This window comes from Lolium perenne, chromosome 7, assembly GCF_019359855.2.
Source record: "Lolium perenne isolate Kyuss_39 chromosome 7, Kyuss_2.0, whole genome shotgun sequence".
Taxonomy (NCBI): Eukaryota; Viridiplantae; Streptophyta; class Magnoliopsida; order Poales; family Poaceae; genus Lolium; species Lolium perenne.
Genome location: NC_067250.2, coordinates 33,084,582 through 33,110,523, shown reverse-complemented (window position 1 = coordinate 33,110,523; position 25,942 = coordinate 33,084,582). Strand labels below are relative to the sequence as shown.

General features: G+C 44.8%; 5 protein-coding genes across 8 annotated transcripts; 2 read left to right on the top strand and 3 right to left on the bottom strand.

Annotated features, from left to right (window-relative positions):
• Positions 1-340: 340 nt before the first annotated feature.
• On the top strand, positions 341-1,654 carry LOC127317882 (uncharacterized). Its single transcript, XM_051348484.2, has 2 exons — positions 341-1,170; positions 1,292-1,654. The coding sequence occupies exons 1-2, from the start codon at positions 444-446 to the stop codon at positions 1,525-1,527; spliced, it is 963 nt and encodes a 320-aa protein (XP_051204444.1). The 5' UTR covers positions 341-443; the 3' UTR covers positions 1,528-1,654.
• An 84-nt stretch (positions 1,655-1,738) lies between these two features.
• LOC127317881 (uncharacterized) lies at positions 1,739-8,908 on the bottom strand. Of its 4 annotated transcripts, XR_007861507.2 has the most exons (10): positions 8,711-8,908; positions 6,692-8,001; positions 6,235-6,595; positions 5,710-5,794; positions 5,110-5,166; positions 4,391-4,450; positions 4,083-4,301; positions 2,879-3,979; positions 2,222-2,533; positions 1,739-2,094 (listed from the first exon to the last, which is right to left on the bottom strand). XR_007861507.2 is itself a non-coding variant. In XM_051348483.2 (9 exons), exons 2-9 carry the CDS (start codon positions 7,896-7,898, stop codon positions 2,395-2,397), a joined length of 3,105 nt encoding a protein of 1,034 aa, XP_051204443.1. In that variant the 5' UTR covers positions 7,899-8,001; positions 8,711-8,908; the 3' UTR covers positions 1,739-2,394. The 4 variants fall into 4 exon arrangements, 3 of the variants coding, with proteins under 3 accessions (XP_051204443.1, XP_051204442.1, XP_051204441.1); XM_051348483.2 differs by having other exon boundaries at positions 1,739-2,409; XM_051348482.2 differs by having other exon boundaries at positions 1,739-2,533; positions 6,692-7,947.
• A 190-nt stretch (positions 8,909-9,098) lies between these two features.
• Positions 9,099-11,006, top strand: LOC127317884 (large ribosomal subunit protein eL33w). The gene is made up of 4 exons (XM_051348486.2): positions 9,099-9,255; positions 9,355-9,583; positions 9,684-9,726; positions 10,808-11,006. Exons 1-3 carry the CDS (start codon positions 9,188-9,190, stop codon positions 9,723-9,725), a joined length of 339 nt encoding a protein of 112 aa, XP_051204446.1. The 5' UTR covers positions 9,099-9,187; the 3' UTR covers position 9,726; positions 10,808-11,006.
• A 1,335-nt stretch (positions 11,007-12,341) lies between these two features.
• LOC127317883 (tuliposide A-converting enzyme 1, chloroplastic-like) lies at positions 12,342-13,595 on the bottom strand. The gene has a single exon (XM_051348485.2). It carries the CDS (start codon positions 13,526-13,528, stop codon positions 12,581-12,583), a length of 948 nt encoding a protein of 315 aa, XP_051204445.1. The 5' UTR covers positions 13,529-13,595; the 3' UTR covers positions 12,342-12,580.
• A 6,501-nt stretch (positions 13,596-20,096) lies between these two features.
• LOC127317885 (cytochrome P450 89A2) lies at positions 20,097-22,433 on the bottom strand. Its single transcript, XM_051348487.2, has 2 exons — positions 20,877-22,433; positions 20,097-20,655 (listed from the first exon to the last, which is right to left on the bottom strand). Exons 1-2 carry the CDS (start codon positions 21,927-21,929, stop codon positions 20,242-20,244), a joined length of 1,467 nt encoding a protein of 488 aa, XP_051204447.1. The 5' UTR covers positions 21,930-22,433; the 3' UTR covers positions 20,097-20,241.
• Between the last annotated feature and the right edge of the window lie 3,509 nt (positions 22,434-25,942).

The window sequence follows — 25,942 nt, the reverse complement described above, 5'->3', positions numbered from 1 at the left end:
AATTTGCCCCTAAATTTAGCAAATTTTAGCTATAGGGCCCCCTCCAACTTATGTGATGTACATTTAGCCCCCCTTGTCTTGTATTCCTGACTCCGTCCCTGGTGATTCACATATGAACCCTTTATTATGTGGGCCTCACTCAACCCTACTTGTAAGTGACTCTAAGTCACTAACTTTGGAGGCTGGCAAAGTCACCGAAGCACTGTGTACTTACCGGTAGGGCGTATCCGAGAACCTCCGCACGCAGTTTCAAAAAATCAAATCTATATTCCTTTAGTGTCAAATGACAGAAGTGTCAAATGATAGAACAGCCACCACCTCCATTTCTTCCACACCTGAACTCCCGACCATACCAGTATAGATATGCACATATGGGCTGCACCATTGCGCACAGCTAGCGCAGGAGGTCGATCGATCGGCAACAACAACAAGAGCCATCAGCCATGTCGTCGTCGGCCTCGTCCTACCTCGGGCGGCCGACCTATTTCCTCATGGCCCTCGTCCTCCTCCTCACCGTCCTCTGCGTCACCTTCCCCGCCTACCTGCGCAACCCGGCGGACGCCATCGGCTGCTTCACCGGTGCAGTTCCACCACCAGCAGCCGCCGACGAGGAGGAGGCTCGCCGCCCGCCGGAGCTCAGCATCCTCGTCGGCGTGCACACGATGGCCAAGAAGCACTCCCGGCGGCACCTCATCCGCATGGCGTACGCGCTGCAGCAGACTCCGGCGCTCCGCGGCGCCGCGCGGGTGGACGTCCGGTTCGCGCTCTGCGCGCGGCCGATGACGCCCGAGCAGCGCGCGTTCGTGGCGCTCGAGAGCCAGGCCTACGGCGACGTGCTGCTGTTCAACTGCACCGAGAGCGCGGAGGGGGGCAAGACGTACGACTACTTCGCCGGCCTGCCGGGGATGATGCTCGGCGGCGGCGGAGACGGGGACGTGGAAGTCCGGCCGTACGACTACGTGATGAAGGTGGACGACGACACGTACCTGCGGCTGGACGCGCTGGTGGAGACGCTGCGGCGGGCGCCGAGGGAGGACATGTACTACGGCGTGGGTCTGCCGTTCATGAACAGGAAGTCGCCGCCGTTCATGCTCGGCATGGGCTACGTTCTGTCCTGGGACCTCGTGCAGTGGATCGCCACCTCCGACATGGTCAGAAGCGAGGCCAAAGGTACGCAGCGCTTCACGCTAATTTTCCGGCTTCTGATCTTCGGAACGTAGCAAAAATAATGGTTCTCTTTTTTCTTTTGAAGTCATTAATAATGGTTATTTTTGTTCTGTATTTCCACCAGGTGTAGAAGATGTGACCACGGGGAACTGGCTAAACATGGGCAACAAGGCAAAGAACAGGGTGAACATCTTCCCCAGGATGTATGACTACAAGAGTGCCCAGGCCAAGGATTTCTTGGAGGACACCATTGGTGTGCATCAGCTGAAGGAGGACATCAGGTGGGCACACACATTGGAGCACTTCAACGCCACCCAGTTGGATCCCTCCAGCAAGCTTCAAGAACCTACAGCCTTTTAGGGAGATTCTTATTCTTATGTGAAAAGTCTTGTAAATTTGCAGGGTTGTAAATTTAAACTGCCGTCCTAACAGCAGCCTGTTTGTGGTTTCACATGAATTTCATTGTACACAGTTCAATCACCGCAATATTCACTGGAAAATTCTGCACTTGCCAAGAGGTATTTGAGTAACTTCCACGTAAGCAGCGTTTGATAAAAGCCAGCTAGAAGAATAAACATATGATGAAAAGCCGCCATCATTGATCGATTTCCATGATACACCAACATTAGCTCATGTTACAAATTACATGTGTACATTTCAATCTAAAACGGACCTCTCACCATCCTGAGGCATGCCAAACCAGGCTGCTTAGGTCTTTCCTACAGGGAAAGGAATGCACAGACAGCTAGTTGATCTTGTTAGCGACACATCCCAAAATACAGTAGTCCATCCTCAACATTTCAGTTTTTCTACTCAGCTCGACATTGACGAGTCTAGCCTCTGGTTCTTCTTTCCCTGTTCAAGCGATCATCTGACGAGGGATTTGTGCTGATGTATGGTTGACAGGTGGTCTGTCTCTAGCACGCGCTGCATCAATTGGAAGCAATCAGCTCAGCAGTGCAGGTAACTACAAATTACAGTTAGCCATCCGGCCATTATCATCTGCCGCATGAATCAAGGTGATACCCGGTTACAAAGAAATGGAAGGAAACACCTTTAACTCGGGGCAGGGGTCTTTCTAGATATTGTTGAATAACTGGACTTGAGTTCAACACGTGCCTCTTGCTGCTGCCCTCTAGTTCTTGTGGTTTTGACCTGGCTAGGTTCGCTTGTTCGACGCTAACCGTTCGCTTCTTCTAGTTCCCATGCGCATTGCCTTCTCCGGCTTCAACTTTGCTCTGCCTGACCTTGCAATAGAAGACCCATGTGATTTTTGTGTTAAACTTGCACCCTGTTTAGCCACCTGTTCTAACCCTTGATCATTACTTTCTTGGAAGTCCAAAGAAACAACTGATGCTGAAGTTCCCTGCACAATGAAATATCTAAAGGTATCCCAGCGAACTTGAAGAGGTAAAAGCAGCATGCAGAGAAGGTACAAACACATTGAGATCATGCAGGAAAGATACTTTAATTTTCATCACGAAACAGCGATCAATTGATCATTTTATTAGCACAGCATGTGAGTATCACTCCAAGAAATACAATACCAATCGTACAAGACAAACCATGCTGAAAAAGCAGCGCAGTGCAATAAACATATTTGACATTTAATCATAGCATACCAGAAGAGTGAAAAATCACAGTACAGTGCTACAACAGATTCATGAACGTTATATATGTTAACGCTACAAGATGAAACACCAAGCATTACCTTATTTCCAGTCAAACAGGGTTCTGCATCCTTAACTTGCTCCTCTTCAGAATCATCAATTTTCTCACATTCAAAAACCACATGCTGGCTATCTTCCTCGGAATCACTTAATTCTTCTTGTTCCATTACAACGCCTTGCATTGCTTCTTCACTGGGCTCTTCAATGCCACGATGAGAACAAGCATTTCCAGGGTCTAGATTTGAAATACTAGCTCTTCCCTTGATAGACCCGTCTAGCGGAGTGCTTAATTTACTAATGGATTTCACGTGACAGTCAGATTGATTAGCAAACTGATGGCAGACCTCTTCTGGTACTTCCCCATGCATCTCAGCTTCTGTTCTTTGCAGTAGAGGATGGAAGTCGACAGTATTAGCATTTGCAGGAGCTTTCTGCTTATTACTTTTCTCAACTGGAACGTTCTCAAAAGGGAAAAGGTCATAGTTTCTTGAATGACTAAGATTTTCATTCAAAGGATGCATCAGAAAATCTTGTAGAGGATACTGAAAAAGCAAAGGATGCATCAGAAAATCTTGCTCATAACCATCTTCTATCACACTTCCATTTAAAGTCCCATGTTGTTCTAATCTATCACTAGTACTATGATCGGGGAAAAGGTTTAGCTGTGTATAAACACATTCTGTAAAGGTTGGAGGCGGCACAGGAAACAGATCCTTTTCTGCATTATCTGAGGTGCCATTAAAGTGTGCTGCATTCTGATCAAATTCCTTCTGAGGTATTATACGGACAGAAGGAGGAAGGTTTACCGCAGGCAAATCTGGGGCCAACTTGACCACATGACTACCTTTCTCTTTACCAATTTGTGAAGCTTGGAGTTCGTCCAAAGTGCCATCAAATACCCTCTTAGTTGAAGGGCCATCAGAAGCACAAGAGCTAAAAGGTATATATGAGGCACTCAAACCACATCTCAAACTATTTCTGCTATGCTGGTCAAAGCAGCCATGTGCTGCACCACATTCGTCATCGGGGCGTGTGCCCGTCTGCATCATGTTGACGCTCCTATTCTCTGTGTCTGCTAAAAGTGCTTCATTTGCATACAGATCGTCATCACTTTCAACACCCTCAGAAGCATCATTATCAGCCTGTCAAAAAAACATTGTAGAGTGTGCCCAATTACACAACTGTACATGGACATATTCATTCAGATATCTTATGGGTATCTTGCAAATTCAGAAACACACTAACCTCCTGCTCACGATCTACTCGTGAATCAGGCATTGAAGCTTTTCTTTTTCTCCTCTTCGCTTCATATGCTCTCCTCTTTTCTTTTAACGCGTCACTTTTACTGTAAGATCGCTGGACTCCAGTAGCAACTCTCCACTGACGTTGGAGCTGTGCAGGATCTCTATATGGCAGATTAAACTTCCAAACAGATGTCCAATCATTTTTGAATATCTTGAGCCCCTGCATAGGCCGTACAGAAGAGGGAAAAGGTAAATAAATAGCAATCCAAGAGGTAACAAAAGATAGGCAGCAGATACAAGTACGAACACCTCTTCGACACGCTGTATTTCCTCAGTACTCAATGGAGAATTCTTCATTCGGCGCACTTCCTGCATTGTTTCAAACAAAATATGCTCAGTAGTATGTCGATTTTTGGAAAAATGATAGTCAAGGAGATCAACATCACAGACAGTACAACACGAAGATTTGTGCATCGCAGTACCAAAGCAGTATTTGGTTTTTGGTACAAGGCATGCTGACCTACTCTTTTACGACACGCAGGAGTGCTCTTTCAAGCTTCCAGTCATAAAAGGCACTGTAAATTTTGATATCATTCTCTGCCCTTTTAGCTGGTAAGAAATCATTTCCCAAGTTTGTTTCTGATTATGAAAACAATCAAATGTGGTATGGTCCATATTATGGAAATAGGCTTTAAAAGTTTCCCATGGAAACTTTATTAGCCTTCCTTTACTGTTGGCATACAAAACAAATACTGCTTGTACTTCTGCCTGTACTTACTAAAAGGTGTGAAGTTTAAATAAATAAAAGGTTCAAACATTGGCAATTCAAAATAGTGCTTGTACTTCTGCAGGAACTTCACTGCTCAAAATATCATTATAGAAAAACTAAATCTCTGCAGAGGATTCATAGATCAGTTTCAGAACAAGATTATGGCATCAACTGACACACCTTACTATGCTAATCAGTTAAGACCTTCAGCATTTTTTTCTTACAGGCTTACACCAGTAAGCGGAAAGATTACACTTACCTTAACTGGATTATCAGGAGCATTGGTTGCGGTGCGGTTCTTTTGTCTCACATATATCTACAATACAAAAGTTATGTTATTGAATGCGCATAAAACATACAACAGAGACAACTTGCTCAAAAGACTGAACTTAGGCTGTGGCACTGGGCAAAATAGAAATTTGCTCAGAAGGCCTCTAGTTATGGTTGTAACTTTTAAGCTGAGATTAGAGGTCAGGACAAAAGCAAAAGCAGAACAAATTGCAGGCAGTAAATTTTGTTGAAATTGAGGATCTAAGAGCTCGTAATCTGGTGTATCAGTTTTTGAGAGTAGATAACACAATAGGCCACCAGTAGCGCCAGCAATGTGAAAATTCGCATGTCAATGCAATGAATTGTTTGCAATACAGATTCTTAAAGTGAATTCCATTTTCTTCATATTTTCACATAGTCAGATGAAGTCGGTTGCAAGGAGATGCAAGCACCGAGGGTACCAAACAAATGAGAAAACGCAAAGTTGGTACATCTACTAAAATCGTAGAAAAGTGTGGACTTTTAGAACATAAAGAAAATATAGGCTTGAAGTAAAGTTTTCAACAAATAAACTACATAACCATATAACCTGACGCGTTGATTTGCAAGGAAGAAAACGCTTTTGTATCGCATCCCAGTCACTATTAAGTTCCAGAATCCCTAGAGCTAATAATCTGCAGGCAGAACAGAGACAAAGATTACCATAACCATGAAAAAAAATGATAGCACATGTGTATTCAAATGTTATTTAATCATGCAGTTGAAAAGGAACAATATATATGACATCATGTTAAGAAAGTGGAACAAAAGCATAGCAAACTTAATATGATTAACCACCCAAAAGGAGACCTTAAGAAAAAAAAATGAAGATGAATGGGCAGCTTAGTAATGCCAGACACGAACTGCATAAACAATGCCAGTACCACAGGAATGAGAACAGTATAACTTCAGCAGACTGCGAACAAAAACTTTTTCACTCAGCTTCCGTTGAATCTTACATTTTTACGATAGCATGGCAATGGACTGTGATTGAAATTCAGGGATAGATTCAAATTAACAGGAAAGAAAACTCTAATGCGTGAATTTAAAACGGCAGCAAAGATGTAAATCATACCCGTCCTCTGCATCAGTGAAGTTCACTCTCTGGACCATAGCTGCAGGAGGTGGCTTACGAGGAAATAGGAAAAAATTGAAAAGCGGATAAAATCTCTGTGCCAATCTTGCAATGTCAAATGGAACAAGAGCAATCGTCTCCTTTTTACTACTCTCAACAAGGGTAGCAGCTAATGTTTTCTTGGGATGTAACTGCCCAGGTAAAGCTGGTGATGCTGTGGATACATTATTTGATTTGTCCTGAGAAACATTGTTAGCATCTTTGCCGGTGCTAAGTACCGGTGAAGCAAAAAGAGGTTCTTTCCTAGAGTGGGTCTTGTCTGCGGTGCCATCCACAAGGCTTTTTCTGTGCTTCACAACAGCTGTCAATTAAGCAAAAAGAAAGATGCTTAAGCGATTGTAAAAAAAATGAAGAAAAGTAAATTAAAAATTGAGCACATCCATTTTTGCAGACTTACAGGCTGCAACATCACTTAAATAACTGAGGGCCAAATGAAGTGGTGAGACATCAAGGATGGACATAACGGGATTCCTAATTACTGGATTCCATTGGCATTGTGAGCTCTCACAAGAAGCATCAATTGCTGACTTGAGATGCTGCCTTTCGAAACAGAATTGTCGATGGATAGTGTTTGTCCTAGCCAATGCTTGATCACGGTGGCCAACCAACTCAACTATCATTTTTTTAATATCAACAGCCACACGCTGTTTAGATGGGTCAAGAACAGATAGAGAGAAGGTTTGGATCATGAGCTGAACATGTTCATATATCATCATATGCAAATGGCCAAGTTGCTCATCAGTAAATCCCTCCACTACAGCAGCGCCATTTACTGATGACGATGAGGAAGGGGCATTGATGTTGGGGGAATCATTTTGAGGAGCCAAGAGCGCAGATGAGCTATTTGGCAGAATCGGCCGTACATTAGATTTAGTTGCCCTAGACAACTTGGGTCTATTCTTCCTAGTCCGAGGCCTATGGGCATCTTTTTCATTCCCACCATTTATGTTTTCATAGCTCTCAACATTTCCATGACCATTGCTTTCGAGGGTCCCCTCAATTCTGAGCTCAAAGTCTGCATCATTCACATCTTCATCCTGGGTTTCATTCCCCTGGCAGGCCTGTGTGTCATCACCTCCACCAGATAAGACAGCTGCAAGAAACTTCCGATATTCCTCTTCCTCATCTATATTCTGCAGGTTACCCTCATCGTCAGATTGCTGGAGAAAGGTATCTAATTCCTCGAATGCGTAGTTTGCCAGAGAGTGTCCTGCCCGTGTCCACCTGGAGATTGCACCTTCCTCGCTAGCTTCAACCAATAGAGGATGAGAACTCGGTACTGATGGAGAGAGGGACATTTCTGTCTGTAAGGACTCCTTTCCCAATCCATTAACAAGAACTTCTCCATTCTCATGACACAGCTGTGTAGAAGGGCTCTCTGGAACATTTTTTCCACACACACCTTTAGCAGGGAATCTTTTGTGAGGAAGCGCTGAATCACCTGTGTTTTTATTACCAGGACTACCGCGGAGAGTGCTTGGTTGATTTTGAGAGCTAGTTTTCTCGCATTCTTCGTCTGAGGTTAGGCTTGACGAGGTCTCAGATGGTGTTCTGAGCAGAAGTAAAGGGTCGAAATCGTCCTCCACATCATCATCGACTTCCATTATATATGAAACAAGGGTAGCTTAGACAAACAGTAGGATTTGCTACACTCTGTCATTCATTAGGTGAAGACAAGGAAATGAATTAAACAATCATAAAATGTGCCTGCGAGAAATAAAGACAGGAGACACATCAATGAAAATTCAGACTAATATACATACAACTGATGCCTTCACTAACACGGAAGACAGTCTTCCAATATATGAGGGAGTATTAAGTTAAAACACTGGCTATCAAATGTAAATTCCTATATGATGATTACATCTTGCTTACACCTTACAGTAGAGAATAACTAATACTTCCCCTGATCCATATTAAGTGTAAGTGGTTTTAGTCCAAAGGACACTTATTATGGATCGGAGCGGAGGGATTACAATCATAAGATTATCAAAGAAGATGGTGAAAGCAAACTTGTTCATTCATTTCACCCAGTTTTGTCCACAATAAGCCACATGTTCCAAGCCTTTGAAGCTAGCCAGCAAGGAAGGTGTCTAGAATGCACAAATGCAGGTATGCGTTCCTAGAATGTAATACTTAGGAGAGCAGATATAATCTATAAGCAGCCCAATCGAATCGTAAGAACGGTATACTAGGAACAAAATCGACCAGTTACCGAGCACATTCGAGCCCTAGTAGCAGCATAACACACCAATTCACACACTTTCCTGTGAGGGGGGGGGGGGGGGGGGGAGAATTTCGCAAGTTTTCTGGTGAGATTTTTCCCCCTAAATTCGTGGCTAACCGATCGCGTCTTGGAAAATCGCGGAGAAATTGATAAAAACAGTCAGAGGGAGGAGGTAAAATTAGGGCTTACAAAGTAGACCAGTTGACCTCCACCCAGGGGCGAGAAGAGCGCCGGACTGGGTGCTCCAGCAGCTCTGCTCGAAGGAGAGCTCGGCGCCGGCGGCGAGCTCTAGGGGAAGAGCGGCTTCGGCAGCTCGGCGGCGGAAGCGGAGCAGCCTGACCACGTCGACGGGGAACAACACTGTTTCCGTGGCCTCGTCGGCGAAACGGCCCGACGAGACGATGAACCGCTAAGCTGCCTAATGGGCCCACTGAGCCCATCTACGGCCCATGACGCAAAACCCTAGCTCTCTCCAAACCACCTCGCGCGAGGACGAATCGCGGCCGTCTATCTCGATCGCCGAGGCGATCCGGACCGTCCAGAAACCAGCCGCTCCCTACATATAAGCCGCCCCCGCTGCCGCCGCCGTCGCATCGTCATCCCCACGAAGCCTCCCCAAACCTCCGAGCTCTCGTCTCCGGCGGCGCAAGGAAGGAAGAAGCAGCCATGGTGAAGGGACGCACCGGCCAGCGCGTCAGGCTCTACGTCCGGGGCACCATCCTCGGGTTCAAGAGGTGAGCATAGCGGCCCCTTCTCCCCCCACGGATCTGGCCATTTCATGACCGCGGATGATACAGCGATCGAGCGGCGCGCTAACGGCGGCGGTGTTGCAGGTCCAAGTCGAACCAGTACGAGAACACCTCGCTGGTGCAGATCGAGGGGGTCAACACCAAGGAGGACGTCGCGTGGTACGCCGGGAAGCGCCTGGCCTACGTCTACAAGGCCAAGACCAAGAGCAACGGCACCCACTACCGCTGCCTCTGGGGAAAGGTCATCCGCCCGCACGGAAACTCCGGTGTCGTCCGCGCCCAGTTCAAGTCCAACCTCCCCGCCGAGTCCATGGTCAGTGACCCTGACTAGCCCAGCGATTCTCCTACTGCTGATGCAACCTTGTGGCGATGTGCTTTGTGCTGACGATGTTGTTGCTTTGCTTTCTGTGCAGGGGCGCAAGGTCAGGGTGTTCATGTACCCGAGCAGTATCTAAGGTTAGCATCAGCACGATTTTGACTTTTGTTTCCTCGTTCAATGTGGAGTTATGGTCATTGTGATGTGCCATTACATGATTACTGTAAATCCTTTCTAGCCTATCCCACAGTTTGTATAAACCTTTTAAAACTGAATATCTACACTCGGATATTACATATAAGAACATGGTGTGGTGTGCATATATGGTTCGTGATATGACCATCTAGTCTGTTTTATCTTTGTCTTGTTATCCAACTTGTAGTAGATGCCTACTATGTGAGCTTATAATTCTTACACACCAAGGCTCATCTTAGTTAATACTGACAGTAGGATCTGTAACTCTATTGTTAAATGGCCAATTGATCTGTGACCATAATTGGATACACAAGCCTATTGTGTCTTTGGCCATCGTTTTAAGCGACCAATTCATTTTGTGAACTTTTAATAGTAATATTTATCCTTGTTTTGTGACATTTAATGTTGCTGGTTTATGACACTGAGATGTTTTTAGTTCTTACTGCATATTGGTTACAAATTCTGTAATATTATTACTATCAAAAACTTGCACATAAAATCAATAGAAATACCAATAAAATATTTATATAATATTTGCTGTGTTGCACTCTTCTAGAGTGCTTTGGCATCATCATTTCTGGGACACACTATTCTCTTAGAGGATCATTCCCTATTTCCAACAGCTTACAGGTTTTATAGGCAATAACATTTATTTTTTCCTTGGCATGTAGTTTTAAGAAAACCTGTGACCATATTTGATCAACAAATTAGCAGAAACCGTACCATTTGAAAGGTTATCCAGTGGCCAGTGATCAGTTCTATACTTTCATCGCACTTAACTCATAATAAGTTGAAACTATCATGTCTGGACACTATTTTTCAGGAGTACTATTTATTTTCGTCAGCTGACAGTTTGCATTGATATATGGTGCGATATCATTTCTTGTTTATTATTCTAAATAAGATGTCATCTTGTGATTCTTTTAAATTTTGTGAACATAATCTGTTATTTCTTCTATCTGTTATTTACATCATTTTGTTTTGCTATACTAATTCTGCCTTTTGTCTTCATTTGTTTGATTGCAGGTTTTGTTGAGCTAGGGCCAGTAATGCTTACTTGTTGCTATTGTCATGGGCTAAAAATGTCTTTTATGGTGAATCTATTTTATGTTGGCAACTTGAAACTGTTCATGTATTCTGAGAACCTGTGGAAGTTTTGGCTAGACATGTTGTCGAATGTGTGGACCATTTAGTATTGCTCTATCAGCACAGTTTCATAGCTTTATTTGCTGTCTTGTTTAATCAGTGGTATCTTTCTTCTATTTCATTAGTTGATACCCAGCTGGTTTGATGTTGTTTAGTACCTGCGGCTTTCCTTGCTCTGAGCAATTGGTCATTTTGATGAGTTGCATGTTCCGTGGAGTCTTCATGCTATCCAGCTGCGCATACATTGGATTATCTCAGTAGATGCTTTTTCTTTTGTTCACCACCTGCTTGTTATGCTGTTGGAGGTATAATTCTGTCGGTATCAGTAGTTGAACCACTTCTGTGCTCATTCCTCTTGTCGTGCTCCAGAACTTGTTATGCACGTTGTGCTGCCTTTTTCTGCTTGACCCTTCATATAGTCTGAGAATGGGCGCCTCTACCTTTCGCCTGTTGATGGATCCTGTCACTTCCTCCATTGTTTACCACATGTTGTATCCGTTGAGAACTGCCCTGAGGAGATCATAAATCTGTTCGCGGAAATTGTAAAGGGTGCGCGTGGGTGGTTGAGCTTGAATTCTACGAGGCCAACGGTGAGATGCACCTACTTATGCCTGCGTGTAGCTTGAGTTCTCCGAGACCAAGGGTGAGATGCACCACTATTTGTGGAGTAGGCGGAACTTAAATTAGTCAATTCGATTCAGCATTGTCAATTTATCCAAAACTTGTCTCTTTTCCTTGGTGAAACAAGAATCCGTTTTGTTCAAATAAAAGCGCTTAGTTTAGCCTTTGTTTGCTCTGTGCTGCATCTTCTTTAAAGATGCATTGCATCCAATGGAATCCCGACTCCCTTCTTTTTTGATTTCCAGCCTAACTGACAATTACGGCCAAGACCTTGCGTTGTTTGCTGAATTCATTGTCGGCCTGTCAGGTACTTTCATCCGGTGAGTGACTATGTAGCAAAGGAAGTGGCAACCTCATTGAAAGGTTCAAACAAAAGGAAGTGTACTTTTGTTTATTCTGAATTTCTGTGGTGCATCATATCATGCAAGGAGTTTTACCTCATTTTGTAAGAAAATTACTGATTACACTTGTAAGGTTGTAGAACCAATGGATCAATATTTGCTCAACTTCATTGCATAGTTAAAGCAGAATGGAGGACTAAACTGATACTCTGGGGACGAAGCGCTTTTGCACCCACGAGCATATGCTTCTTTCTTAAATGATTTTGAAAAATATTGTAGAATTTAAAAAAAAAAACTGATAAAAAATGTCACCCATATATCTCCATGTTCTATGTGCTCACAAAATCGTTTCACCAAAAACCGATAATTTTTGTGATGCCTGTAAAATAGACACAGTTTGGTGCCAAAAAGGCTCTACAGGAGATATTTTCTTATCTTTTGTGCACATGACATAAAAAAGTTCGGTTTTCTGCAAAACTTGCGTGTACACATAGAATATTGACATGTACGGTGAAAATGTTGTTTTATTTTTTGAAAATTTAAAATATTCATTCTGTGGCACCAAGAACAAACGTGGATTTCCGATACTCTGGCTGTTTCTGATGCTAGTCCTTTTCGCGCATGTAAACACGAAGGAAACATGATCTGCAAAGGAAAAAAAAACACACTGCACGCATGAATCTCCTCTGGATCAGTTGCCGTTGAGGAAGTGGACTAGCCGGTCCATCAGCTTCATAGACTCATCACCCTCCGGCTTGTTGATGAAGAAGACATGCTCCTCTCCTACGGACTCCAGCCACTCCACCGTGCCGCGCCACCCGCTCGCCTTCACGGCCTCGTAGTAAGCCGCTGCCCTTGGCCGTGCGTAGTCTAGCTCGGCCGAGCAGACAAGCAGCTTCCGGCATGCCAACTTCTCCAGGCTCGGCGCTCCACGAGCCATCGGGTTCAACTTCGGGTCGTCCAGCCCTTCTACGCTTACCGGACATATTAGGGGCCAGAACTTCGCCATAATCTCTCGCATGTACATGACCTCGCCGTCGATTGGCTTCTTCCCTCCAAACATGGGGTGAAGCACGATCGCCCCCTCTAGCGGTGCCCCTGAGGCCAGAACGCCCCCGGTGCCGGCCATGATTGCCATGTTGTGAACGATGTTCGCGCCCCCGCTGTCGCCGGCCAGGAACATTCTGCCAGCATCACCGTGCTCCGACAGCCACGGATCATCCCTAGACGCGGCCCAGCTGAGCGCCGTCCAGGAATCGTCGTAGGCTGCGGGAAGCGGGTGCTCCGGAGCGAGGCGGTAGTTGACCGACACGGCCAGGACACCGGCTTTGGAGACGAGGGAGTTGAGGTACCTGTGGTACGTCGGAGAGGACGCTGACTCGATGACGAGGCCGCCGCCGTGGAAGTAAACGAGGATCGGGAGATTCTTGCACTGGGAATCGGACCCGGGAAGGTCGGGGATGTAGAGACGGACGAAGACGCCGGTGGTGCCGTCGATGACGACATCCTTGGAGCTGACCCCGGTGGCGGCGTCAAATCCCGGGAGGGTGGTTTCTGTGCCAAAGAGTCGCTCCACTCGGCCGTCTTCGTAGACGCGGAGGAGCCGCGAGTCGAAACTCAGTTTGGTTGTTAGGTCCATTGCTGGTGTGCAGGCAACCTGAGCCGAGCAGGGCAGCACTCTAGCTGTCTAGCAGAAGACTAACCACTGGATTGATTCCCTCCTTCCACTACTAGCCATATAAATATCACTCCAGCATACTCCCTAGGTGTAGCAGGTGTAGCGACAAGCCTTTTTCTCTAACTACTGTGTTAGGGCGCTTTCTAGGCCAGTTAGCGATCACACCCCTCTGCTTCTTGACACTCGTTCTAATTTTACTCCTCCCCCGAGTTGTTTAGATTAGAAAAATGGTGGCTAGACCACCAGGAGTTCATTAATTTGGTGACAAAAGTTTGAAATACCGAATGTCCTTGAACTTCTGCACTTGATGTTTGGCAATTTAAAACTAGGCTCTTGAGGAAAAAAGGCTAAAGGTTGGAGTCTGAATGTTGATGCTGCTTTGAAGAAACGTAAAAATGATTTAATTCTGGAATTTGATATCCTAGATGTGTTTTCTAAAAGCAATCAATTATCTGATAAAGTTAGGATGAAAAAAAATTTAGTGAAGAGCTCGATGCCGTGTTTAAACATGAGGAAACCAAAGCTTGGCAGCATTCTAGGGATAGGTGTATTAAGGAAGGGGATTGTAACACTTCTTATTTCCATGCTATTGCTAATCAAAGGAGGAGGAAAAACAACCTTGCGATTCTTGATGGTCCAGATGGTCCTGTTGAGGATACCCCTGGTATGATTAAAATTGCCACTAACTTTTGTAAAAATCCGTTTGCTAAGGAAGTTCGTCCTAACATTTCCACAGGTGACCATTTCTGGGATCATGAGGACTTGTTCACTTTCAAGGAAAATATGTCTCTGGAAAAACCTTTTTCTGAGGGGGGAAATAAAGTCTGTTGTGTTTGAATCATATGCTAGTGGTGCCCCTGGTCCAGATGGCCTTTCCTTCCTATTTTATCAAAGGTTTCGGGATCTTATCAAAAAGGATTTGATGGCTCTGGTCAGCGATTTTGAATCTGGTACTCTGAATGTATCTAGGCTTAATTATTCTATTATTACCTTTATTCCAAAAGAACCTAATGCCCGGGATATAAAAAAATGCATCCTATTAGTTTGGGTGATTGCAGTTTGAAAATCATTTCGAAAGCTATTAGCAATTGGATTTCTCCAAGTGGTGATAGAATTATTGGTAATAACCAAACTGTGTCTATTAAAGGACGCATCATTCTTGAGAGTGCGGTAGCAGCTCATGAATTGATTCATGCAGCACACTCACGAGGTGAAAGTGCTTTGGTTTTGAAATTAGATTATGAGAAGGCTTACGATAGAGTTGATTGGACCTTTCTAGAGGAAATGCTTGAGTCTAGAGGTTTTGGGATTAAGATCCATGGTCTCATCATGAGTTTGTTGATCAATGGTTCTTCTTGCGTAAGAATCAATGACATGAATGACTCTTATTTTAAATCTGGTAAAGGACTTAAACAAGGAGATCTGGCCTCTCCCATCCTTTTCAACTTGGTAGCAGATGTTTTTTTAAATGTTATACAAAGCTGCTGCTAATGGTTTGATTCGAGGTTCGTTGCCTCAAGTTGTTCCTGGAGGTGTCATTAGCCTTCAGTATGCTGATGATACCATTCTCTTCCTTGATAATGAAGTTTTTGTTGCTAGAATTCTGAAGTGATTTTTATCTTGCTTCGAACATATATACGAATTAATTATCATAAGAGTGATCTTATGAAAATTAATGTCGAACCTGAAGATGCTAAATTGGTCGCTCAAATCTTTTGTTGCAAACTTGCAGGGTTTCCCTTTAAATATCTCGGGATTCCTATGCATTGTTCAAAGCTACGGAAGGAGGATTTGCAGCCTATCATTGGCAAGCTAATTAAAAGAATTGTTGGTTGGAGGGGTAGGCTGTCGAATATTAAAAGTAGACTAGTTTTACTTTAAGCCTCTCTAGCTAGCATTCCTTTATATCTGTTGTCAATGCTTAAGTTTCCCATGTGGGCCATTAGGTTAATTAATTCACAGATGTCTTATTTCTTATGGAATGGCAATGTTGATGCTCGTAAATATCACCTTGCCAATTGGGATCTGGTTTGCCTTAAGCGGGAGTTTGGTAGTCTGGGTGTGCAAAATCTCAGGGATTTTATCCTGTGTCTTTTGGCTTCTTGGGTCAAAAGATATAACCTGGATGCAAATAAAATCTGGAGGAAAATTGTGGATTTTAAATATGATCTATCCCCTATCTCTTTTCCTTCAATCATGCATATTGTTCACCTTTCTGAAAAGGGATCAGGGCTTCTCATGCAGTTAAGATGAGATTTAGATGGAGATTAGAAAATGTTAATAAAATAAATTTTGGGAAGACGTGTGGCTGGGTAATTGTAGTCTTGCGATTTTATATTAGGATTTTTTATTATTGCTAATGAAAAACATCACATGGTTGCTCAGTTTTGGGATGGGGTGGATTTGAAGGTTACTTTTAGGAGGATTGTGTCTCCTAAACTTTTTTAATCGTTGGCTTGATCTCTGTGAGTTAGTGAGTACTGCTAACTTATCGTCTGATGATGATGAACCAATATGGATGTTCCATTCGTCGGGAGTATATAATGTCAACTCGTTCTATGCTATAGTTAACAATATGGGAGTTGTGCTTGTCCATACTCCAGCTGTCTCGAAGTTGGATATCCCTCCTAGAATACATGTGTTCCTATATGTCTGATTGCTAACAATAAGCTACTGACTTGTGACAATCTGGCTAAGCGTAGACATGTTGAAGATAAATCTTGGCTCTTTTGCTCTGAGTCAGAATCAGTCCACCATCTATTTTTTGATTGCTTTGCAACCAAATTGGTTTGGCCGATAATCTTTGATCTATTACATGTTGATGTGGGGCTTAACTTTGAGTCAGTAGCTCGCTGGTGGATTATATTAGTAATAACACAAATTATGTTGTTAGTATAGTCTGTAGTGTTGGACTATGGGCCATTTGGAAGTTGCGTAATGATCTTTTCAGGGAACTCATTGGCTTGGTGTTCAGGAAGTCTGGAGAAGGATGGCCACAGATCTGGATCTGTCCTCGCCAAAGATGCTCAATTGGTCCTTCTGGCGAAAAATATCACGCTGCTCAACAACCTAGGGGGGGGACTATTACAGATTGCTTGGACCTGATTCATTTCAATCCTGACAGTGATGAAGATTCGCCTTACCCTGCGGACTACAAGGAGATGATGGGACGAGCTTACAAGCTCTTGATCCTAGGATCTCTTTAGATCATGTTTCTTGTTGTTCCATTATGATCGTTTTGGTAGTTGTTGTGGATATTCTTGTTGTTGTTAGACTCTTTTTCTCTGTTTTAGAAGTTTCCAATCCACATTCTTTAAATATGGCTCATTTGCGCTGTAAAACTATGTCAATGTGGTTGGGTTTCAATGAAACCGGGGGAGCCCTTTTCTCTAAAAAGAGACTGATGAAATGGAGTAGGTAATACTTATAGAATAAGATTTTCTTGCGAAAGACTTATAAATAAGAATTCATATATAGAACGCTATATGAATGAAAGCTTTGATGTAAAGCAGAGCATTCTATTACAATTTGAAATCCCACATAATGTTTATTACTACATGGCCTGAGTAGTTGATGAGTCATTTGTCACTATTCAGTGCCTTTGTAAATCTTTTCCGGTGCCTCTTTTTTACGAGGTAGTACCTTTTTTCCGATGCACTGCCTTCTTTTCCAGTGTATAGTTCTTATTTTTCAAAATGCACGCCCATGCGTCCCAATGGAAAGAGGTGCAGTAAATAAGGTGATGTCAAATGGATACTATAAGAATTCAGATATTGTAAGTTGGAGGAGAGAATAAGAGAAAGGACATAAGCGGGTTGTATGTTAACATCCAGTCCCTTGCCACACAACGAGATGCTGCCACGTGTCGATTCGTAATGTGTTGCCCGCCAGCGCTCCCGCACCTCGCGTCCGAGCAAGGGCGCCCTCGTGTGCTACTGATCGAGATAGTGACCACTTATAAGATAGCTTTTGGAGCTTTTTTTAACTCTAATTGATAAAAATGCAATAGTTGGCAGTTGATGGTAAACAATCACGATATTCATGTGTTGCTATGGGTCAGGGTGGGCATAAAAACCGTGAAACCGAAAACCGAACCGAAGCCGAAACCGAACTAACCGAAATCTCGGTTTTTTCCATTAACCGCTATTTTTTCGGTTTCTATTTATACTAACCGAATTAAATTTGGTAGAATTCGGTTTTTAGCCCCACCAACCGAACAAGACCAAATTGACCGAATTGAGTAACCTACCATCAATTTGTGCATAAACCGATCATTCCATAGAAGCCCAATTGCGTTTGATGTTCCTAAAATTGTTCATTCAATGTATGACTTTGGTCTTTGATGTACTAGCTTTTTCTGAATATAGCGTGAAGCCTGCATAATAGAACACGTCGCTCGAAGTCTTAGCTACCCCTATTAATCGCTCACGAGTAATGCACCTGTACCACGAGTGCCGCAGCCTACCAAATAGCATCCCTCCACGATTGGTGCTCATTTGTCGATTTCTTGCGCAGTTGATGCTTTTTGTGTTGATATGTCAATCACTATTTGCTTTCTTCGGTGATGCCTACTATTTGTTCAAGTGAGTATGTTCATTCGGTTTTAACCGAAAACCGAACCGAATTTGTCGGTTAACTGAATCTTCGGTTTCCTAAATTTTCATGCCAATTTCGGTTACCATTTTTGAAAACCGAATTTATTCAAAAACCGCAAAACCCGAACCGAAATTTCGGTTAAAACCGAATGCCCACCCTGAGCTATGGGTATACTTGAACACATCTTAGTGAATAACTAAATTTTGTTGTCGTTGAATACAAATGATCAAAAAATAAATTTATTCCTTATACAAGTGCAAATTGAAATATGACTAGCTCCTAGCCGTTCAAATAAGTGGTCCCAAATGCGCAACCATGTTGTGCGTGCTGGTGTACTCCCTCCGTCCCAAAATGTAAGAAGTCTAAGGATTGGTCAAAAGTCAAATCTTACAAACTTTGACCAAATATTTAGAAAAAAATATTTACATCTACAATATCAAATTGACATATTAAGAAAATATACTTTAGGGTGAATCTATTGATAATGATTTAATATTGTAAATATTTATATTTTTGTGTATAAACTTGGTCAAAGTTTAAAAACATTGACTTTTAACTAATCCTTAGCCGCCTTATATTTTGGGACGGAAGGAGTACATAGATGGCTATGTTCCTGCCAATTCTGGACTTCACACTTGCGTGTCAGGTGACTTGCAGCGGTGGTGTTGGCAAGGGGCAGCAGCTGATGTGAGTGATTAATCAATAATCATCGTGGCTGGGACTTTTTCTCTTTCTGTTTTTTTCTTGTTTTGATGTGTACATTCTTAACGTCTTGGTTCATCTCGTTGGTTAACAGGCTGAATGTATTGGACATAAATATATTTCCCTTACCGAAAAAAGGCTGTCGCTCCAATCAGATTGGTTTGATTCCATATTTTTCGAAAGTAATGGCACCACATTGCTCTGGGGGAGACTTATATAGGATCAGCTCATTAGGTGAGATCGTAGGATCAGCTCATAAAAATCATATTTATAAAATGCGAAAAATCTGAAAAAAGTTTACAACATACCTACAGTCTGTATTTACAATTCCACAAAAATTTAGCTCAAAACTTTAACTACATTTAGAGAAACAAAAAAGACAAATTCTGTTGTGAATAGTGTCAACCTTGGGTGAATAGCATTTCACACTGTCCACTCCCAAACTTATCTTTTTTTGATCTCTAAATGTAGGTCGAATTTGAAGCAACAAATTTTTGGTGTCGCATATATAACACAGATGTGTGTTGTCACTTTTTTTAAAATATATTTGAACATGTTTCTTGTATTAAAAAAAATCGATCTCATAGATCCTATCTAAAGCCAGATCCTATCTAAAGCCATTGTTCTTCAATTTTATTCCGACAGATGCGGTGCGTCGGTGCTGCTCATGCTTCCGAATGGAAAATTAAGTCCATGAGCTAAGAGCTTGATTGATCACCACCCGATCTTACTGAAAGATTCGTAGGTATAAGGCTGGTGCCAGTGGAGGCGTTAGGCGGGGCGGTAATGCCCGCCGCCGGGCGAGAGGCGGGCGGGAGTGGGGCGGGACGCGAGCGCGGGGCGCTGGGGCTGGCGCCGGGCGGTACCGCCCGCTGCCGCCCGGCTACCGCCCGCGTTGGGGGCGACAGCGAGGCGAGAGAGGGGCGATAGCGGTGCTAGCGGGGGCGTTAGGGAGGCGGTAGGGAGGAGAGAGAAGTAAGAGCTGGCACTATAGCCCCGTGCACTGGCACCGTGGGGTGAGAGTGGGGTGAGAGTGAGGAAAAAAGCTGACGTGGCGGGTGAGAGTAGGGTGGTGCATTGGCACCAGCCTAAAAGAAGATGATCACATCGTGATGTGACGGCTGTTATTAATTTACCGCGTGAAATAACAGTACCCTAAATAACATGTTTGATGGACATGGATTATGAATTGGAAAGCAGATTGGTTTGACTCCATGTTTTTCAAAAGCAATGCACCACATGCTCTTCAATTTTATTCCAACAGATGCGTTGTTGCTCATGCTTTCGAATGAGCTTAATTAATTACAAGCAGAGGATAAAGAGTAAGCCTACGAGCAGAGAATCCATGTCCTTCCTGAGACCACATTTCTACCACTTTATCTAGTCTTCCGCCGCATCGCGAGGTGCGCACGCAGCGGCTGCTTCATGACGTTCAAGAACCTGACCTGTGGCTCGAGGTCGACGGCCATGTCGCCTCCCGCCTCCGTCCACTCGAACTCCCTCACGAGGTTCGCCACGAAGTACCCGAGGTGGAGCATCGCGACGCCCATGCCCGGGCACATCCTCCTGCCGGCGCCGAACGGCATCATTTTGATCTCACCGGCGCTTCCCGCAGCCGCCACGAGGCTCACGCCCTCGCCCTCGCCGCCGGCCAGGAACCGCTCCGGCCGAAACTCATCCGGGTCGGCCCACGCCGCCTTGTCCCGCGCCAGACGCTCCAGCGGGAACTGCACCGTCGTCCCGGCCGAAGCACGCCGGCCGTCCAGAACGATGTGGTCCTCCGGTATCACCTTACGAGTGAAGAGAAAATTAAGCCCGTGAGCTTGATTAATCACCACCCGATCATACTGAAAGATTCGTAAGTATACAAAGAAGATGATCACATCATGATGTGACGGCTGTGAATAATTGACCGAGTGAAATACTCCGTAACATTTTTGATCCATACTATACCGTAGTACTAGTGTAGTTCAGTTTTGGGTTATGAATTGCAAAGCAGTTAGTTGCTCACCTGCCTACTCAACGAGGGGACGGTGGGGTGAAGACGGAGCGCCTCCATGAGGACAGCGTTGAGGTACTCCAGCTTACCAAGGTCTTCCTCGCCGACCTCCTCGGCGTCCTCTCCGATGACAGCGTCGATCTCTCTCCGGACGGCCTCCTGCACCTCCGGATGCTTCACCAAGTTCGCCATGACCCACTGCATCGCCGCGATCGCGGGCTCCGTGCCGGCGCCAAGAAACTCGGAGCAGAGCCCCACGAGCTCGCCGTCTGTCAGCCTTTGCTTGGGAGAATTCCCACCGGATGCGGAGCAGTTGTCGTCCACGACCAGGAGGTCGAAGAGCGTGTCCACATATGTTGGGGCTTCGCCGGACGGACGGTGGTGCTGGCCGCGCCGGGCATTGATGAGCGGGAGGTACAGCTCCTCCTGCTGCCGCCTGAGCGCGACCAGCTTGTTCCACTTTTTGCGGTATACCAACTCGGTCAACGCCGGGAGTGCGGCGAAGACACTGAGCCCGACGAGGGACCGGATGAGGTCCTCCATGGCGTCGGCCATGTCGCGGACGCGGCCCGCGTCGACGCCGTCGCCGAAGCACATGGCGGCGCTCAGGCCGAACAAGGCAGCGTGCATGCTCTCGGCCGCGAGGGCCACGTTAGACGAGGTGCACTGCTCGCGGAGGTCCGCGAGGAGACCGCGGAGCGCGCGGCGGCGGGCGGGGGCGTAGAGGCGGAGGCGCGACGGGTGGAAGACCTCGGAGACGAGGTTGCGGCGGATGGCGCGCCAGAGCGGGCCGTAGGGCGCCGAGCCAATGTTGTGGTGGCGTTGGCGCGAGAGGACGGAGCTGGCCGCGCTCGTCGGCGGGCGGTTGCAGAACGCGCCCCCGCCGCCGCCGCGGACGAGAAGGCGGTGCGCGGTCGCACGGTCCGTGATCACGACGTCCTGCCGCAACGCGGTGGAGAAGTCCCGCACCAGAGCCCACTTGACGGCGGCGAGGCGGGCCAGCATTTCCTTGATCGGCGGCGCACGCCGGAGCAGGCCGCGGCCCACGACCAGGAGGAGCGTCATCGGTAGCAAGAGGAGGAGGGGGACGAAGTCCTGTATGGCTGATCGATGACCTGACCTGAGTTGCTGCTACTTTCACTTCTTCATGCATGTGTTTATAGGCTGAGGACTGAGGTAGCTATCCTATGGATCGGTCGATCGCTTCAAGAGATGATTCTTTAATCGTAGACGTTTTGGGTAGGCCGGCATTGTTTAAGTTAGGGTTATCCCACTGCAAAAGCAAATACTTCATCAAGTTTCTGTAAATTAAGGAGCAAATGATTGTACTACGTACGTACTTCATTTGTAAAAATGAAGAGTTGACAAGTCGAAAGCAAGTCATCGACTTGCTTGCAGAGGTTGACACCTTACGGACGAGCATTGTTGTGAAAGGTACAGTCACGCAAGGATATAATAACACAAGACCAAGACGCTAGTATGAAAACCTTCCCGCGTCGCGGTGACCACAACACGGTCTTGTTTGGTAAAATATCCCATAACTCTAAGATATAGGTTTGAATTTGGGTGGTGGTTTGCGCCTTTTTTGTTAGGGATCGAATAGTTTCTGGTGGATTAGCTTATTTATCGGCCATTTGCAATCCACCCGCAACTCTCAATTATTAACACAAATCAGGTGTCAAATCAACCAGTTAGGGTTACTTTTCTTCGGTTGTAACTCACTTGTAACCGGTAATAACTCATACGCAACTTATTTACAACTCACAAGATACACGAATCATGTTGTACATTTAACGTTTATGGAGTCGACCGAGAACGTTCATGGAGTCGACAAAGAACTAGCAACACCATTTTTAACTACTACTTAGTTTCACTTTCACCTATAGATGAAAATGAAGAAAAATGGACGAAACTGGTTGGTGAGTCATTTTTTTTTTACATTTTCTGTTGCGAAAGCTGAAACGAAAAAAAAAAATACTATAGAAAACAAATCTGGACCGAATATAATGCATAGACAGACGGAAAGAACCAGAAGACCCCTTGAATCATTCAGGAAAATACTAGCAACTCAAGTAAACCGACAAACTTGTTCCCTCACCCAAGCAGGATTGCTTGGTGTTGGTGTAATGGAAATAGGGGATGGATTGCTTAGGTACTTGGTTTGACTAGGTCACATATTTGCCTACTAGATTGGTCATGCAGAACAACCATAAATTAAAATTTTGCATGAGTCCGAAACAAAAACAATTGTTTCCTCCAAAAAACACTGTTCCATTTCCATTTTCGTTTCCGCCAAAAAAAATGTTTCCATATTTTCTTTTCCACAAATAAGTCGAGAAGTTTCCACTCCATTTTCATCCCTAATTTCTCTGGTGCCCAACTTAAGATGCTGAGGATGAGAAGTGCCCCCTTCTATGAACTAGTTAAGAGGTTTATGGAGAGAGGTTTGCTACAGGGCATCCACACCTGTGTGGAAGAGCAAGTTGATATGTTTCTTCATGTCGTTGGCCATAACCAGAGGTTCAGAGTTATGCACAACACATTCAAGAGATCCATACAGACTATATCTCGCTATTTCAACAATATCCTTTATGCAATTGGGGAGCTCAGGCAAGAGATGATCAAGCCACCTTTTGGTGAAACGCCAAGCAACATACGGAACAACAGAACATGGTATCCATACTTCAAGGTGAGCACAAATAATATTGCTATGCACACTACTTGAGAAGAACACAGCGCACAAAAGCTTGATTTTTTGTTTTTATCATCGCATGACTATATTGGAGAAATTGATGATACTCATGTGACCACTAGAGTGTTGAATTCCCAATCAGCAGCATACAAAGGCAGAAAGTACTACACCAGCCAGAATATGCTTGTTGTTGCTGTTTTCAATCTGAAGTTCACTTTTGTGCTAGCTGGTTGGGAGGATTAGCCCATGATGCAAGTACTCTAATAGACATCCTAAGAAGACGTGATGGCATTGATCTCCCTGATGGTAAGTTCTACCTTGGAGATGGAGGTTATGATTGTCGGTCGGGAATCCTACCACCCTTCAGGAAAATCAGGTATCATCTGAACGAGTTCTCTCCAAGGAACAAACCATAGAATGCAGAGGAGTTATTCAATCTTAGACACTCTAGCCGCATGGTTACCAACGAGAGGGCTTTTGGTGCATTGTAAAATAGGTTCAACTTCCTTGACCAGAAGCCATTCCATACTTTCCCACTTAAGTAAAACTTGTTCTTGCATGTTGCATCCTTCACAACAAGATCTTAGGTTGGTGTATGAATTACTATGTCCCATACGAGGTTGATGTTACTCCTGATGATGCAGAGGGTGACCAGGCTTGGAAGAATAAGATTAACGAGTGGGCTCAGTCAATGTGGATCAACATAAATGGTGTCTACGGTTGACAAAGAAGAAATACGAAGAAGGTTGGGTTTGCTTTTAATAAAAAAAATCTCTCTAGTTCTTTCTGCACACTTTGTCCTCACTTATGCGCGCCTGGAAAGAACTTCCCAGTCAGTCACCCATCCCCAAGTCGCTCCGGGCCAAGCACGCTTAACCTCAGAGCTCTTTGAAGACGAGTTCTTTTCTACATTCTTGCATGCCATCAATCAACAGAGCCAAAATGCATGGAGTGGTGTGACCATGGCTGACAAATGAAGTGGAGAACAAGATTTTTGGCCCGTTTCATCTGATCAAGCCCCCAACACCTGGTCTCCGGGAACCCAAAAAGGGATGTAGCATACCAATCACGCCCTTACTGATATCCTAAACGTGTTTCAAAAATGTGTTTGAAAGGTTGAAAATTGTTTTGCATCTTCTTTAATGCGGTCTTTACCTTACCATCATATGTCAGATACTATATATGATGGCCTGAGGCGCGGCCAATTATGCTAGTGGTCACGCCTAACATACTAGTTAGACTAAAATCATAGGGATTTGCTAGAGCAACTCCGTGCTCATTTAAGTTTTGCACCACTTGATTTGTAGCGTGATTCGTTCTAGTCATGAGTTGCAACTGAAATTTGATAACATCATCTGACTCACAACGAAGTTAGTTCTCAGTCGACTAAGAAATAGCCCCACCCGAAGCTGGAGAGTCAATGCCGAAGCCGTCCCAGACCATGGCCAAGCCGGTCAAGACGTGGTTCCAGCAGGGCCCAAGGCAGCCGGCCATGGCCCAAGCCGGTTGATCGTCAGTCGGCTTCACCTTGGGCCAGCCGGCCCTGAGCCAGCTGTTCCCAGTCCTCTGACATACTCGGGGTCATCCCCTGACAAAAAACATAGGGATTTGATAGTGTTCTCAGCTAGCTGAACAACTAACTTCGTGCTCAATTAAGTTCTACACCATTTGATTTGCAGCGTGATTCGTTCTAGTCATAAGTTGCAACTGAAATTTGATAACATCATTTGACTAATAACGAAGTTAGTTCTCAGTCGACTAAGAAATATCCCCACCCAAAGTCGGCCCAGACCATGGCCAAGCCGGTCAAGACGCGGTTCCAGCCGGCCCCAAGGCGGACGGCCATGGTCCAAGTCGGCTGCTCCTTAGCCGGCTTCACCGTGGGCCAGCCGGCCCTGAGCCAGCTGTTCCCAGTCCTCTGACATACTCGGGGTCATCCCCTGACAAAAAACATAGGGATTTGATAGTGTTCTCAGCTAGCTGACAACTAACTTCGTGCTCAGTTAAGTTTTAAACCATTTGATTTGCAGCGTGATTCGTTCTAGTCATGAGTTGCAACTGAAATTTGATGACATCATCTGACCGATAATGAAGTTAGTTCTCAGTCGACTAAGCAATAGCCCCACTCAAAGTCGGAGAGTCGATGCCGAAGCCAGCCAAGAGACGGTTCCAGCCGGGCCCAAGGCGGCCGGCCATGGCCCAAGCCGGCTGCTCCCCAGTCGTCTTCGCCGTGTTCTCAGCTAGCTGACAAAGTTTTACACCATTTGATTTCCAACTTAATTCGTTCTAGTTATAAGTTGTAACATGAGTTATAACTGAAATTTAATGACATCATGTAACTGAGAACGAAGTTAGTTCGACTAAAAAATAGCCACACCCAAAATCA